At 39.0% G+C, this 17,322-nt stretch overlaps 1 protein-coding gene across 3 annotated transcripts in view; it reads left to right on the top strand.

Moving 5' to 3' along the window:
* LOC106070094 (cytosolic 10-formyltetrahydrofolate dehydrogenase-like) overlaps positions 1–14,879 on the top strand; it is a 43,805-nt gene extending 28,926 nt beyond the window's left edge. For all 3 annotated transcript variants that reach the window (XM_013229923.2, XM_013229922.2, XM_056025711.1), the window contains exons 16-24: positions 100–170; positions 832–937; positions 1,091–1,178; positions 1,371–1,464; positions 1,604–1,802; positions 1,906–2,071; positions 11,152–11,257; positions 11,790–11,989; positions 12,700–14,879. In XM_013229923.2, the coding sequence (XP_013085377.2) occupies positions 100–170; positions 832–937; positions 1,091–1,178; positions 1,371–1,464; positions 1,604–1,802; positions 1,906–2,071; positions 11,152–11,257; positions 11,790–11,989; positions 12,700–12,758 (1,089 nt within the window). In that variant the 3' untranslated portion in view covers positions 12,759–14,879. The remainder of the gene's footprint in view (positions 1–99; positions 171–831; positions 938–1,090; positions 1,179–1,370; positions 1,465–1,603; positions 1,803–1,905; positions 2,072–11,151; positions 11,258–11,789; positions 11,990–12,699) is intronic.
* Positions 14,880–17,322: the final 2,443 nt, after the last annotated feature.

Genomic DNA, 17,322 nt, shown 5'->3' with positions numbered 1-17,322 from the left:
GGAAAGATGTCTCTCGAGACGTAAAATGCCACAGAACTTACTGAAGTAAATGTAGCCTCTTTCTTTTGACATTTAGTTATACTATTTTTTTTCTTACAGGGTAAAACTATTCCAATAAATAATGCAAGACCAAATAAAAATCTCACTTTTACTAAACGTGAGCCAATCGGGTAAGTTTATAATTAGTGCATTATTTTTTAAACATTACTCTACAAGTAGAACACATGTGCACTATTTAGTCCATGGTGGGCCAAGTAGAGAAGAGACATAGGGAAGAATGATAAAGATGTGAATAAAAAATGTCAGAAGAAGGAAAGAAAGATTATTTGTGTAACTTTCATATCTTTACAAATGCTAGTCAAGGACATATGTGTATAAAGTTAGGTAGGCCTACTTCTAGGCTGTGTATTATGCAGATAAGTCAAATGGAGGTGACACTCAAATCACAAAATTCAATAATACAGGCAAAAGGCCAACAATATAAGTTAGTTGAAGCTGATACCGAATGTCGAACAAGAAGTTTACTAATAATGAAGGGAACTGTCAGATGTCGTCAAGCTAAATTTCTACGTTCATAAAAAGCTCCTTATCTCTAAAGCTGTCAAGAGAAGTCTGTTTACATTGGCTGATATTTTGCTATTCTTCCTCAAAGCCTAGTCTAGTTTTTACTAGTCGCGTCATTGTCCCTAAATCAAAACTTCCCTTATTTACAAAACAAATAACTAATTTCTAATCATGCCATAACAATATTTAGCCAACCTAAACATTGAAAGCCTTAATTTTGTGTTATTGAACTATTTGACTTACTACTCTTACTACTGTGTAACCCAGAGTGTGTGCCATTGTTGTACCATGGAACTACCCCTTGATGATGTTGTCCTGGAAGATAGCTGCATGTCTAGCTGCTGGTAACACTGTGGTTCTCAAACCTGCCATGGTGAGTTTTCTCACACACACACACACAAATACAAAAAAAATGGAATGATGTAGTAGTACTAGTTCTATGAATTTTACAAATAAATATTTGTTTGAATCTATGTAGTAATGCAACTAATTGTTAATACAGATCATACTTTGATTCTGATTTTAGGTAACTCCATTAACAGCTTTAAAGTTTGCAGAATTGTCTGTTCTTGCAGGATTTCCACCAGGAGTTATAAATATATTACCAGGGTCAGGTATGTTAAATTCTATTAGCAATATGGAAATAATTAACATGATCGTAGTTTGAACTTCAGTTAATTTGGTAGGGAGTAGTTTCTCAGTTCTGCTGATGCATTTCTTACATTTGTTTTATATGAAAAGAGCTCTTAGTTTGCTCTTAAAATTATTTCCCTCCTTATAAAATATTTTTATAAAAACTTTAACAGGCACTTTAGTAGGACAAGCGATGTCAGAACATCCTGACATTAGAAAACTTGGCTTTACTGGTTCAACACCTGTAGGAAAGACTATAATGGAAAGGTATTTTGTCCCACATGTGGTTAAAGACATTGAATGAATGTCTGAACCAAATGAAGATACATTTTGGTTTATGTTCTTTTTACTTAAAAAGTATTGGTTTCTGTCATTTTAAAATGTGATTCTATTTTCCAAATTTTAGCTGTGCTAAAGCAAACTTAAAAAAAGTTTCATTAGAATTGGGTGGCAAATCTCCTTTGATTATCTTCAATGACTGTGATCTTGATAAAGCTGTTCGACTGGGTTGTGGGGCTGTGTTCTTTAATAAAGGTGAAAACTGCATTGCTGCTGGAAGACTTTTTGTGGAGGAGTCTATTCATGATGAATTTGTTCAGCGTGTGGTGAGAACGTATAATAACTAAAATTCACATAGTTTTAAAATATATTTATAACATTTTTACAATATCTATAAAACCCAGAATGCATAGATTATTTATCTTTCAGATTGAGGAAATAAAAAAAATGAAAATTGGCAATCCTCTGGATAGATCAACAGACCATGGACCACAAAATCACAGAGCTCATTTACAGAAGCTTATAGAGTATTGTGATATTGGTGTTAAAGAAGGAGCAACACTTGTCAGAGGAGGAAAGCAGTGTGATTTACCAGGTAGGTATGCCACTAGCGGATCCAGAACTTTGGAGGGGGGAGGGGCTTTTTTTTCCAAACCCTAACCCTAAGCATTAACATTCGTCCAACATATATATATATATATATGTATATATTAGCATTAAAAACTTCCAGTGTTTCTCAACATTTGGAGAAAAAAAAAACAGCCATGTTGAGCCCTTTCTCTTGACAGCTAGGGGGTCTTGGGAAGCGCTGTAAGCCCCCCCTCCCACCTCAACGAATCAGCTAAGATATCAGAGGTGCAGCGATATAATATAACAATTATATAGTAATTCCACTAATTTTGTTCACAAACTATGATTTCTAAATAAAAATAGGACCCCCACACACTTAAAGGGTTTAGGTGGAAGGGCAGTAGAGGTATTCGCCCCCCTAAGGGGGTGTGTGTGATTGCACCCCCCCCCCAACCGATCCACCAGAGAGGTATGCTGTAGTGTAATTCATACACATTTATACTTTAAATATACCCAGTACATACACACACACACATATATATATATATATATATATATATAATAATAAGGCTTGTCTTTGAGTTTGAATATCAGTGAGGAATGCAGTATTTCTGGTGGCTGCGTAGCCCCAACTGTGACCTACATATTTTGCCACACCCAGGGCAAGCATAACCATTGTCCACAGGTGGTCGATTTAGATTTTCTTTTTGCTGTCTGCGTCTGTCCTCGGCAGCATATTTTCTTTTGGTCTCAAATGTGTATCCCGCGGCCTTTGTGAGTGACCTCCAGCTGTCTTGTTCTGAGGCTGCATGTCAACTAAGGCAAGTTGGCGCCTAAGCTGGTCTTTGAAGCGTTTCCTTGGGGCACCTCTGTTACATTGACCACCTTTTAGCTCACAAAAAAAGACTGTCTTTGGCATACGTTCGTCCCCCATACAGGAAATGTGACCTGCCCAGCATAACTGTCGGACCTTAAGAAGTCCCTCTATGCTGTCCATACTGGCATTTGCAAGGACATCGCTGTTTGTAGTGCGGTCTTGCCACCGTATATCCATGATGGAGCGCTAGGACCTTTGGTGAAAGCGCTCAAGTAGTCTTAGTTGTTTTCTGTATAGTGTCCATGTCTCAGATCAATATAAAAGGGTTGAGAGAACCACCGCCAGGTAGACATTGATTTTTGTAGTGTAGGCAGGCAGAGCGATTTATTCCACCAAACTCTCACCTGAAGGCGTCCAAAAGAGCCACTGGCCCTGGCTAGACGGATATCAACTTCCCTTGAAAGTGAGGAATCATTTGATACCACACTACCCAGATAAGTGAAGTGGTCTACCACGTTAAGGGGCTGTCCGTTTACGGTGATCTTTGGGGCTGAGTAGGTTGTATTCTGTGACTTCTGGAACATGACTTCTGTTCTCCCGAGGTTTATAGATAAACTGAAAGAGGCTGCAGTGCATGCAAATTTGTTGACCGCGTTCTGGAGATCATGTTCATTGTGAGCTAGCAGGGCGCAATCATCGGCATAGAGAAGCTCCATTATGACCAACTCCTTTGTTTTTGTATGGGATAGTAGACGTCAAAGATTGAATACATAGCCTTCCTGCAATCACTGCCTCATTTGAACCAGCATTACGCCAAAGAAGTTAACGAATAGCAAAGGAGCAGATACACAGCTCTGCTTCACACCATTTTCTATTTGAAAGTGATCAGACAGGTCACCATTGTGTCTGATCTGGCCTTGTTGTTCCACGTGAAACTGTTTGAGAATGGATAGGAACGTAGGTGGGCATCCCAGCCTGGCCAAAATCCTTCACAAACCATTGTGATTGACTGTGTTGAAAGCCTTGGTTAGGTCCTCAAAGGCAGCGTATAGGTTTAGGTTCTGCTCTTTGCATTTTTCTTGTAGTTGTCGCATGTCTGATGTACCTCTACCTGCTCTGAAGCGCATTGGCTCTCAGATAACACCTCGTTTACTAAAGAGTGGGTTATTTGGTCAAGCAATACTCATGTAAAGATCTGTCCTGCTACTGACAGAAGTGTAATGCCTCGATAGTTGGAGCTGTTAAACTTGTCATCCTTTTTGTATAGTGATCTGATTACGGAATCTCAAAGTTCAGGTGGGACCACACACTTCTCCCAGCATAGAGCAAACAAGTCTGTTAGCCTCTCGGTTAGGGCGACACCACCCATTTTAAAGATTTCACCCAGAAGCCCATCAGAGCCAGGTGCTTTGTGCTTTTTGAATTTGCGTCCCGAGACATGACGTTAAACTGCGCTCCTCTTTCCTTAGCACTTTTGGAGCTCAAAAGTGCCCTACTTCTTTTCTATCATTGTGCCTGCCTCCTCTTTTCCTAAGTCTGCCTTCATTGATCATCACACTGTCTCCTTAACTTTAAATTCTCACTACGTCCTAGACCAGTCCGTTTGCCGTGGACTGCGACGGATAAGGGGGGATAAAGAGATCCTGGTGTTTGAGTGGTGGCTATCTGAGGATAAACCACAACAACACAATACTTTGGCTCCAAGTTCCCCTAGACCTGAGACCCAGATGGCCCGCTCTGGGTCAACTGGCTGGTCATGCCGAGCTACCAGCATAGGTCGTCGACCTATGCTGGAGGGCGGTGGCTGGAGGGTCAATCAGGGAGCTGCTGTATCGGACACATGTCCGATGTAGCAGCTGACTGAGTATAGCACCTGTGTAGCCCTGGCGGGCTCATTCTGGACATCCGAATGGCCCGTCCCCTTGTTGGACTCGATGGCGGGTGGGGAGCACAGGTGCCGAATTAACCAAAATATATATGGACAAAAAAACACACACAAAACTACTTGCCCCAGACCTATGTCTGGGCAAGAAACGATGAATTGACGATAAAAAAGAGGAGGTCCCAAAAAGCTGTGCCACCTGGCCATCATTTCTGGTGGTTAGATGCACAGAGGAGGGAAAAAGCCTGACCAAGTTGAGCCCTTTTATTATCTATAAGGGACTCAAGTCAGTAGTGGGAGAGCCCAAGAGTGTGTCTAAGCTACACAAAACAATGGAACTCCTTGTAGAAGTAGACAGCAAGACACACTCTGATGGGCTTTTAAGATGCAGAAGACTCTGTGATCTCCAAGTGGAAGTCATGCCACACAAGAGTCTGAACACCAGCAGAGGTGTAATCAGCTTTAGGGACCTACTGGAATGTTCCGAGAAGGAAATAGTGGAGGGCATTGAAGGAGTCACCCATGCCCGGCGCATTACCAGGCGCAGGGAGGGTGAGGAGGTCAAAACCGCCACTATTATCCTCACATTCGGAACTAGGACACCGCCAGAGTATGTGAAGGCAGGATACCTACGAGTTCCAGTGAGGCCCTACATACCTAACCCCATGAGGTGCTTCAAGTGCCAGGGTTATGGACACGGCGCGGCAGTCTGCAAGAGGAACACTGTGTGTGCCAGATGTGCTGGAGAGGGTCATGAGGACAAGGGCTGCACAGCCCAGTTCAAATGCCCAAACTGTCAAGCTGGCCACTCAGCCTACTCCAAGGACTGCCCTGTGTGGAAACAGGAGGTTGCCGTGCAGGAGTACAAGGCAAGAAACGGATGTACCTTTAGCCAGGCGAAATCGGCTGTACTGGCCCTACCCAAGGGCCAATTCGGCTTGACAAAGACCTACGCCCAGGCTGTTGCTAAGAAAGGAAGATCCATAGCCACACAGACGGACACATTGACCCCACCACCCCCTCCTCCTCCCCCAACTCAGAAGAAAACACCGCCAAAGAACACACCTCTGAAGAAACAAGAAAGCCCTGTTGTCATGCTAAAGAACAGGTTCTCTGTGCTCGCTGATGAGAGCATGGAGACTGAGCAGCATGTCAAAACCAATACTCCGGGAGAACCCGGAGACATCATGTCTGACACAGGTTCTCCTCAGAGAACCCAGCCAGACACCCCAACCTCTACCGAGTTAGAGGTTGACCAACTCCCTAAGGGGAGAAATCAAAGCGGAGAGGATGCCCGAGGTGAGAGAGGAGGAAATAACCTCCGCTCTAACCAGAGGGATCTCCCCTCTCCAGAGAGAAAGACTTCCCCCAAAAGGGGGTTGTCCTCCTCTCCATCCAAACCCAAGAATAAAAATACCAAGGTCACTGGAATAAAGGGAAACCCCTCCGGGGGCCTCCCAAGGCCAAATAGCTCCAAGTAGGTCATCTAGAATAAGCCATGGATTCCAGAATTGTACAGTGGAATTGTAGAGGCCTCAAGGCCAATTACGAGGAAATGCAGCTACTGATGGACTCTGAGACTCCTGTAGCTGTCTGCTTACAGGAAACATTTCTGAAAGATTGCATCAGCTTCCGAAGCTACTGTGCTTACACCAAGAATGTTGAGGATGCAGAGAGAGCATCAGGTGGAGTCTGTATCCTTGTGAAGGATAGCATCCCCCATGAGAGGGTAGAACTACAGACCACACTACAGGCCGTAGCAGCTAGGATAACCCTTCACAAGGTTATCACTTGCTGCAGCCTGTATCTACCACCAGGCGCTCCATTAAACCGAACAGACATGGAGGACCTATTGAAACAACTCCCCCGGCCTTATTTAATCCTTGGGGATTTCAATGCCCATAACACCATGTGGGGATCCAACAATACCGACACAAGAGGTCGTATGCTGGAGGATATCTTCCTCCAACATGATTTATGCATACTTAATGATGCATCACCGACCTACTTGCACCCAGGAACTGGATCATTCACATGCATTGACCTCACCGTATGCGTCCCCGGACTTCTGGACGATTTTAAATGGTCAGTTAGCAATGATCTACGGGGAAGTGATCACTTCCCAATCATCATTACTAACAATCTCCCTTCATTGGGACGACCTCAGCGGTGGAAACTGAATAAGGCCGATTGGGAACAATTCCAAAAAAGATGCTCTGAGGATATCACAGAAAATATCCTCCATGAACAGAACCCAGCTGATACCTTTGCTAGCAAGCTACTAAGTATAGCCAGGAAAGTTGTACCCCTAACCTCTGCAAATCCAAAACGGCCTAGCAAACCATGGTTTGATACAGCTTGCAAAAGTGCTTTTGGTGATAGGAAAAAACGACTGGCTGCATTTATAAAGAATCCTTCCCAGGAAAACCTAAAGCTATTCAGGATAGCTAGAGCAAAGGCTAGACAAACCATACGGTCAGCCAAAAGGAATTCCTGGAGAAGTTTTGTCGGCAGTCTGGATGCCAAAACTTCTGCTAGAGCGGTTTGGAAGGCAGTAAGGCGAATCAAAGGGAAATAATCAAATGCAATAGGGCATTTGAAAAACCAAGGACGAACTGTCACGTCCCCCAGAGAAATAGCTGACTGCCTTGCATCCTCAATAGCAGAAAAATCATCCACTGCACACTACACACCAGAGTTCCAAAAAGTAAAAACCAGGGAGGAAAGACACCCCATTGATTTCAGGTCAGAGAACAATGAAGACTACAACAAACCGTTCTCGCTTGAGGAACTGAGGGAATCGCTGGACAAGTCACATGACACAGCGCCTGGAGAAGACGAAATCCATTACCAGTTCCTCAAGCACCTTCCCGAACCCTCATTGGCAGTCCTACTAGGGGTCTATAACTGTGTGTGGCAAACAGGCGCTTTCCCAAACAGCTGGAGGAAAGCCACGGTTATACCGATACCTAAACCGGGAAGAGACGGCTCTGACCCAGCTAACTATCGACCAATAGCACTAACAAGCTGCATCTGCAAAACCATGGAAAGAATGATTAACAGTAGGCTGGTCTGGTACCTGGAAAGGAATAAAGTGATCTCAAACTACCAGTGCGGATTCCGGCAGGGGCGGACAACAACTGACCACCTGGTAAGGCTGGAAGCTTATATTAGAAATGCATTACTCAGAAGAGAACATCTAGTAGCTGTATTCTTCGATATAGAAAAGGCCTATGACACAACCTGGAAACATGGCATTCTACGTGACCTGGCGCTTATGGGGCTTAAGGGACACCTCCCCCGTTTTGTGGAGGAATTCCTGAAAGATCGAAAATTTCAGGTCCGAGTGGGCAACTCCGCTTCTGACACTCATGACCAGGAAATGGGTGTACCCCAGGGCAGCATTCTGTCAGTCACCCTGTTCAACATTAAAATAAATAGCATCATAAATGCGCTGTCCCCTGGCATAGAGTGCTCTTTGTATGTCGATGACTTTGTCATTCTTACTTATGGGAAAAACATGAACACCTTAGAAAGGAAATTACAGTTATGTTTAAACAAAATTCAGGGTTGGGCAAACTATAATGGTTTCAAATTCTCTGACTCCAAAACAGTTAGTATGCATTTTTGTAATCTAAGGGGGCTCCACCCAGACCCTGAACTATTTATACACAAAAATAAGATCCCTGTCGTGAAAACTACAAAATTTTTAGGCCTCACCTTAGATTCCAAATTTAATTTTCTCCCCCACATTAAGGAACTAAATAAGAAATGCCAAAAGTCATTAAACATACTAAGAGTACTCAGCCATACGGACTGGGGAGCTGACAGAGATACCTTGCTGCTGCTCTATCGGAGTCTAATTCGATCCAAGCTAGACTACGGATCCATAATATATGGAGCAGCAAGGAAGTCGTACCTAAAAATACTGGAACCAATACAAAATGCTGCCCTGCGTCTCTGTCTCGGCGCGTTTCGTACATCACCTATCCCAAGTCTCCATGTGGAGGCTGGAGAACTCCCCATGGATATAAGAATGAAAAAGCTTGCAATGCAGTATATAGTCAAGCTAAAATCCAACCCCACGAACCCTGCTTTTGACCCCATATTTAACCCCACAGAGGTAGAATTATACAATCGAAGGCCTAACGTCATACAGCCGTTGGGCCTTCGAATGAGAGAACCCATCCAAAATTTAACCCCACCCATTGACCAAATCTCTAAAATAGAAACCCCTCAGAATCCTCCTTGGCTAATGAATAAACCTAAATTAAATTTATCCCTCCTTAATTTCAAAAAAGAAAATACAGACCCAAGCATACTACAAGTCCACTTTAGGGAACTGCAGGAGAGCTACGGAGATTGTGGCACCATCTACACAGACGGATCCAAAATGGAGGGAAAGGTCGCGTGTGCCTGCTCCTTTCGGAACAAAACAATCTCCCGTAGACTCCCCGATGGCTGCTCCATCTTTACGGCCGAATTGCACGCAATATTGCTTGCACTTATGGCCGTAAAAGCATCAGAAAGGAGTAAATTTATAATCTGCTCCGACTTCAAATCTGCATTGCAAGCTTTGGGGCGGATGAAGACTGACATCCCATTGGTACATAAGAGCCTGAAGCTGTTGGACCTAATAACAGCCGACCGTAGGGATGTCACCTTCATCTGGGTCCCCTCCCATGTTGGCATTGAGGGAAACGAAGCCGCAGACAGAGAAGCAAAGAGAGCCCTAAATCATGCGGTGTCAGGAACCCAAATTCCCTACTCGGACCTGAGACAAAGTATTGCCTCTGCCACCTATCGAGAGTGGCAGAACCGATGGGAGGCTGAGACTCACAGTAAACTCAGGCAGATTGTGGCAGATGTCAGGTGGCGGCCCACATCTAAGGGTCTGACAAGGCGTGGTAGCACAACCATGTCCAGACTTAGGATTGGCCACACCTACATCACGCACTCTTTTGTACTGAAGAGAGAGGAGCCCCCACTTTGCGAGTACTGTGACTCTCGCCTCACCGTGGAACATATCCTCGTTGATTGCCCCAGATACCAGGATGTCAGGGCGAAATATTTTAGAGCCACTAATCTAAAAACACTATTTAATAATGTCGACCCTGGGAAGGTACTGGGCTTTATTCGGGAAGTGGGGCTATCTACGAAGATCTGATTTCTGAATTTGTGAACATGCACTATTTACATTAGATTTTTACCAAATATTTAAATTTTTACTACCTTTACTATTTTAACTGTGAATAGACCTTGATTTTAATTATATGACTGTATAGAATCTGGCCCTTGTTGTTTAGAGAGAGAGTAGTCCTTAAGGGACTGCAGGCACGACATGGCCTAAATTGTGCCGATGTGCCTCAAATCAACAAATCAACAAAATCAACTTTTTGAATTTATGAATTGCTGTTTCCACTTCCTCAAATGTCGGTGGTTCATCAAGCTCCTCTCTCATAATTTCCTGAGGGACATTTGCCAGCAATTCCTCTGATATTTGCCTTTTATCACCAAATAACAGGCTGTAGTGTTCTGTCCAGTGATTAAGTATGTCCGCCTTGCTAGTTAATAGGGTAGAGCCATCAGAGAATCTTAGCGGCGCTGTAGTCTGGTAAGTTGGGCCATAGGCACATTAGAGCGACTCATAGAAAGAACGTGTATCACCAGTGTCAGCATGTCTCTGCATGTTTACGGACAGCTCAAGCCACCAATTATTTCTTAGTTCCCTGACCTTTATCTGCAGAGTGTGACAAGAAGCTTTGTAGACCGTTCTGGCTGCATTGTCATTAGGGTTTGCAAGAACAGAGCAATAGTATTTGTGCTTATTCTTTAACAGTTCTTGAATTGCGGTATTTTTTTCATCAAACCAGTCTCTATTGGGTTTACTGCAGTATCCCACGACTTTGGCTGAAGTATGGTTTTTAAATGGCTCCAGTTACTCACTGGATCATCGTCCTGGGGCTTTTGGAGATCAGCCTCAAGTAGTACTCTGAAGCGCTCTCGTACGTCAGCCAGCCTATCAACATTTAGCTTCTTTGCCCATTTTTTATGATCGTTATGGTGATGTTCAGCTATAGAGAAAAGTAGCTGGCAGCAGATGGTCTCTAAAAGAAACAGTTGGAGAGCTTTCATGAAGGCCACAGGACACACATTTGAGGCTCAAAGAAAGGCCATTGTGTAAGACAGGTGCAGAAGATGTGGAAAAATATGCAGGTCACAACTGGATTTGCATGATGAAGTGCAATCTTCAGGCTCAAAGACATTGTCATTATTACTAGTATGATGCATTCATTTTTAAATCTGGCTGTCAATGAAGAAAACATTTTATAACCCATAATTTAGCTAACTATATTACTCCAAATTAAATTGTCATGCTTAAAACTTGTTTCCTTTTTGTTGCTAGGTCTGTTCTTTGAACCAACTGTATTCACTAATGTTGAGGATCATATGATGATTGCTAAAGAGGAGTCTTTTGGTCCAGTCATGATCATCTCAAAGTTTATTGATGGGTCAATTTTTTTTCATTTGAAAATTAACATAGGTCAAATAATGAAAAGGATTATTTAAGATTTTTATTGGTAAAAATACTAACACTAATACTTTTATTCATACTGTTTTCAAATTGCAATAACTAGAAATTAATGTACGCATTATGGAATAAGGAAAGTGAGTAGAAAAATATTGAACAACTGACTTAAGCCTAACTCAAGCAAAAGAATTTAAAGAAAAAATATTACCCTTGCATTCTCCTTGTTATCATGTCCATCCCCATAGGTTCAGAGTGGCTAACCTAGCAGTTGAGAAATTTAGATCCACTTATCAATTTTTAAAGATTACAATTGCAAGTTATAAAATTGCTCATAAAGAAAAGTTACTCCAAATGTCAAAATATCTTACAAATTTGAATATGCCATTCTAAACATTTTGAAGAGAGTAAATTTAATATATATAGACTAAATTTTGAACTGTGTTATATCAAGATAAATTGAAAATATATTTGCCATTGTTCTAAATGATAAATAATTATTTCTTTATTATTAGGGATGTGAATGGAGTTCTTCAAAGTGCTAACAATACAGAATTTGGTTTGGCTTCTGGTGTTTTCACTCAAGATATTGACAAAGCTATGCGAGTAGCAGATAGTTTAGATGCTGGCACTGTATTTATTAACACCTATAATAAAACTGATGTAGCTGCACCATTCGGTGGATTCAAACAATCAGGATTTGGGAAAGATTTAGGTAATTTTTAATTACCAACGGCATCTACATTTTATTTAGATCTACTGTGCATTGATGTCTGTAGTTTTAAAGATGTGAATCTTGTGGGTTTGGATTATGCTTCTTTTGTTATTGTTAATTTAAGTGATAACTTTAAGCTTCCTATGATGGGATAATAAAAGCATTTATTGTTAAAGTATAAATTATCTAAGGTAGATATTAATGTATAGATAAGAAACTTTAATTATAGCCTAAGTATTCCAGATTGAGAGATTTACATAAATAATCATTATAAGTATTTTTTTATTTAAATGCTAATTATTTCAAATATGTATAAAATACCTTGTTGAAACCATTATATAAGTCAATGTGACAAATATCATTTGCTCATTCAAGAAAAACTAGTGGCTGGTGTTAGGATAGCGCTCAGAATATAACCTTGATGGCTTAAGTCCTTATTAAACTGGTCAATGAAAAATACAATCCAGTTGCAGAAAGTAAAACTAATTGAACATTGAAATGCTCACAAAAAAAAAGTCTTTTGTTTAGTCAAACTTTTCACTCATCTCGCCTACACTCTTGATGAATATTTAAGTGGTTCTTTTTTATTTTTGGATTAGTCCGTTAAATGTAAATAACTTAAAATTATTGAATACTTTATGGTGTTTTTTGTTTTCAAAACACTTTTTAAAAAAATGCATTTTGTAATCTATATTTGTGTTTTTCTACAGGTGAGGAGGCACTAAATGAATATCTTAAAACAAAAACAGTAACGCTAGAATACAAGTAATGGAAGGGCTTATATGAACATAATTTTTGTTTTCTGAATGTAGAAATATGTTCATTATATTATTTTGATTGCAAAATTTCATTTTGAAATAATGCAAACTAAAATGTCAAAAAGTATTGGTACATTTTAAGATGCTCAACATATATTCTATGTATACAATACTAGCAATTGCAAAAATGTTTGATGCTTGATATTAGAGTTGGTTGAAATATATGCTAATGTTTTTATGTTAATTTTATTGTTTTAATGAAATGTTTCAATTGTAATATTCTTAAGAAAAGAAAAGGCTATTGTTGAGCTTATTTCCCTTTATTTTCTATGCAGACTTTTTGTTCTGATTTTATTTGTATTAATGTACTGGATGAGTTTGTTTGTTTTTTAAAGAGAGAGCAAAAGAATATTTTATACAGTGGTTGATCATTTGTTGACTTCATTAATTAAATCATTTTTGAAAAGTTATTTAGAAGATGCTCAAAATTGTTAATATGACTGTCAACTATATACAACAGTAGAATTCAAATAATATATAGTTAGGAAATTTAGTTGGCAAGCCAAATCTCATACACAATTTAGATGCTTAATATTGATCCTTAACTAATTAAAAATAGCAAATGTGTATCAGTATAAAAGTGTCTTCTTCTTCTCACCAGCTTTATTTCTGCTGAGTAAAAGTGTCTTAAAAAGTGATTGGTCAATGGTGATCTCCTGATATTATATAAAGTTTAGTCTTTATGTAGCAGCACATTTTACTTCCAATTAGCCCACTTCCCAAAAGTTAATTAATTAATAACTAGGCTTGCTGTAATTTTTATGTAGCTTCATATGTTAAATCTAATTAATTTACATAATAAATGTCCATACTTGTCATATACATATATAAATTTAGAAATGAATATGATCAAAACTCAGTTTTGGGGATAATTGACTAAAACTTAACAAATGTAAACTTAAATTGGGAACGCCTAATATTTGAAATCTATAAGCATATTTAAAGGGTTTGCCTTATGTTCTAGTTATGAAGGTCTAAATGTCTAAACATAATTTTTTTCTTTTTTATAGTCTCATGATGCTCTCAAAAAATGTACTTCTCTTGAATAAAAAATGCTTGTATTGCTTCAAATAATTCTTGAACACAAAATATTAATGGGCATCAAGAAGAGCTAAATACTTTTATTCTGTACACTGCTTTACTAAAACAAATATAGAAATAAATTATAGCTTTTATACAGTGCTACTTTCATGCTATCTCATTTGTGGACCAGTGGGGGGAGAAGGTGCCTGGGAGAAGGTTTTCCGTGCTGCCTTTAGGCGCCCAGTAAACACAACTCTGTTTGAGTTGGGTGTCAAACCTCAAGCCCCCTTCATATGTAAGCAAGACAAGCCAAGTTCAAGCGTACTTAGCCTCTCGACCACACTTCTCACTACTACTACTACTATGGTTACATTTCTTTATAAAAATTGTTTTGTATACAATTTTATTAACTATTGCTGCTATAATTATTATTATTATTTTCCCATTCTGTTGCCTAGTAAACTTTTATTGGAAAAAAAAAAATTCCCATTAGAGCATAGGTCTGCAAAAGTAGGCCTACTCCCCCAGTGGACTTTGTTTTTGGGTGATTCCCCTCAGCTGAGCCATGTCCATACTGCCACCTTTGCTTCTTGTTCTACAGATCTCCTCCATGTTTGCTTTTGGTCTCCCACTCTTTCCCTTCCCCTAGTATTATGTTTCATTGGTTTCATTGCATGTCCATGTTATTCTTTTGGGTTTTTTCATTCTAGTCACATTTACCTTAATAGCTGATACAAGCTGCATAAATCAGTTTAAAGAAACAACAACTCCAAATCTGGATCTCCAAATATTGTGATTTTTTTGTGATCATGGTCAATTTATATGTTGTTTTGGGAACATGGTTTGTGTGATAAAGTAGGCCTACTGTTAATTAAATCAGAATATCATTTATGTGCCATACAAACACATTTTAATAGCAATTGTAATGTTCTTTTCACATTGTTTCAGTCTCACAAACTAACTGTAACTGTCATTTGTCCACATAATTAACATGTATGAAAAGTGTTTTTTTCAACACATAATGAAATAAATTGTTAAGCAAATATCAATTTTTTTTAGTCTCTTTTAGTAATTTAATTCAGTGTAAGCTTTAAATATATTTATTTGGCTGATTTCCTAGTATTGGAATTACAAAGATCTTAAAAAAAAAAATTTGTTCTGAGGTTCAGAAGTGTCACTGTAAAAATTATATTGAAATTAGAGATTCATAATCATACTCATAGAGCTACGTAGGGTTATTAATGTATATATTTATATTTAATAATCATATGTCATGGATCTGTGTAGATCTACAAAACAAACTAATACTTTCAGCAAAAAATTAAAACTTTCAAAGAGTGTGTAAACTTAAGGTCTGGTATCAACTATTCTCCCAACATATTACTATAGCTATAGTCTACTGCAGTCAATCAACAAAAAGACATTGGGACAACAGAGACCTTGGCGAAGCTCCAATACTAGAGTCAGAGGTAGGTGATGCAATAAGATCACTTAAAGGTGGTAAGTCGATGCTGGAGTTGATAACATAAGAATTTTTAAGACATAATAACAAAATGTTTAGGACAATCTGCCTGAAAATATAGGATGAGAAAACAACAAAACATGGCCAAAAGGAATGGCCCCTATCATTAATTATTCAACTACCGGTACCTAAGAAAGGAAACTTTGCCAAAATGCCAAAACTATAGAACAAAAAGTCTGATCAGTCATCCAAGGAAGATAATTCTCAACATATCGGTAGCCTACTCAAGAGAAAAGCAGAGGAAGTCCTTTCTGAAGAAAAAGCAGGTGAGAGGCATTGTTGAACAAATATTTAACATCAGACTGTTAAATGAAAAATGCCTTCAACATCAAAAGAAAGTGATACACAACTTCATGGACTTTAAAAAAGCTCTTGACCTGGTTTTGGTATGAAGACATGTGATGAGGGAGTTCAACATAGATAAAAACATTATTGATGTTATCAAAGCCCAGTAGCAAAATGCAAATATCTCAGTATTTCTGAGCAACTAAATTGGAGAAAGTTTTAGAACATCCATAGGATTGTGGCAAGGATGCATTTTCTTTTTAACATATTTCTGGAGCATTTTATGATGGAAACTCTAGAAGGTCGGCCTATGCCAATCTTAAGTTTGCAGATGATATAGACCTCATTTGGGGAAAATGTAGACCAGTTACAAGATTTCACTTCAAAACTGGAGCTGCAACATGAAAATCAGTGCTGAAAAAAGTAAAACACTAGTTTGTGGTGAGCTGGTAGGAGATGTAGCAAACAGTTCAATGGACAAACATTAGCAGAAGTTGACTCATTTAAATACCTTGGGTCAAACATAACAAGAGATAGAGAATCAATAAAACTGTTAAATCTGGAAAAGTAACATCAGCTTCCAAGTAAAATTACAAAACTGGATTCTTCGTTAGAGGTCTCTGTACTCCTTTATGGTTGTGAAGTGGACACTGAATGTTGAGGCTGATAGAAGAATTCAAGCCTTTGAGAGCAAATGCTACAGAAAAATTTTGGGGATCAGGTACCAGGAAAAAAAGAAAAATTTGTCTACTTATACAAGTCAACATCCAAGCTAGTAAAAAAAAAAGGAACTTCTTGCTAATAGATATATCCAGTCCCTTCACTTTTTCGATGGTTAACTAAAAAGCTAGAAACTTAGTTTAACTAAAAAAAAAATTAGTTAAGGCCATTGTTTAACTAGAAAAAAAAATTAGTTAAAATCGTAGTTTAATTTTTTTTTTAGTTAGGCCTACTAACTAAAAAGTTTAATTAAAATTTGTAAAACTTTTCAACATGTGGTCAGGGTTGAAACGCTCTCCCTGTTTTCTGGTCATCAATAAATTTGATTATAAAAAAAAAATGATGCAGTTAACAACTATTTAGACAGTCTGCATTTGAAGAGGGTAAATTAAGATCCTGGTAAAAGTTATGGGAGTAAATATTTGCACTTGAAAGTAGCAGTATTATAAAATGTTACACATTTTTTTTTTTTGCAAGAAGCTTCTATGCAGTATTATGAATGAGGTTGTTCTTAATTTTTTTGTGAGTCATGTGGAGGTGTTCAATTTCTGTTTATAGTGGGAATCTGATAAGTGAGTTAGGTCAAATTTCAGTGGTTTTAATCAATTCATTTGAGGCAAACAATATTTTTTTAACTGCAGGAACATCAAGTACACCCTTTTATAGTCTTAAGACTTATTATTGAGATCTATTAAGTCTAAATCAGCAGCTAGGCTTATATAGAGCTAAAAGCATTAGGGTAACCAACTCTATAAAAAAATCTTAATCCACACCCTCTCTGACCATAAAGTAAATAGACTGTGTCCAACTGATTTTAACAACCTGGTCATCTAGACATACACATGACCACATGTAGGCCTAGTGTACTGTACGTGTGTAGTCGATAATACTGTAAGACTACCCTGCATTAAGCGTTATACAATAGTGTTTGCTTAATGTGGAGAGGTCAGACAAGAAAACACACT

Source organism: Biomphalaria glabrata, chromosome 4, assembly GCF_947242115.1.
Source record: "Biomphalaria glabrata chromosome 4, xgBioGlab47.1, whole genome shotgun sequence".
Classification (NCBI taxonomy): domain Eukaryota; kingdom Metazoa; phylum Mollusca; class Gastropoda; family Planorbidae; genus Biomphalaria; species Biomphalaria glabrata.
The sequence above is the reverse complement of the archived record's forward strand: the minus strand, read 5'-3'. Positions and strand labels throughout refer to the sequence as shown.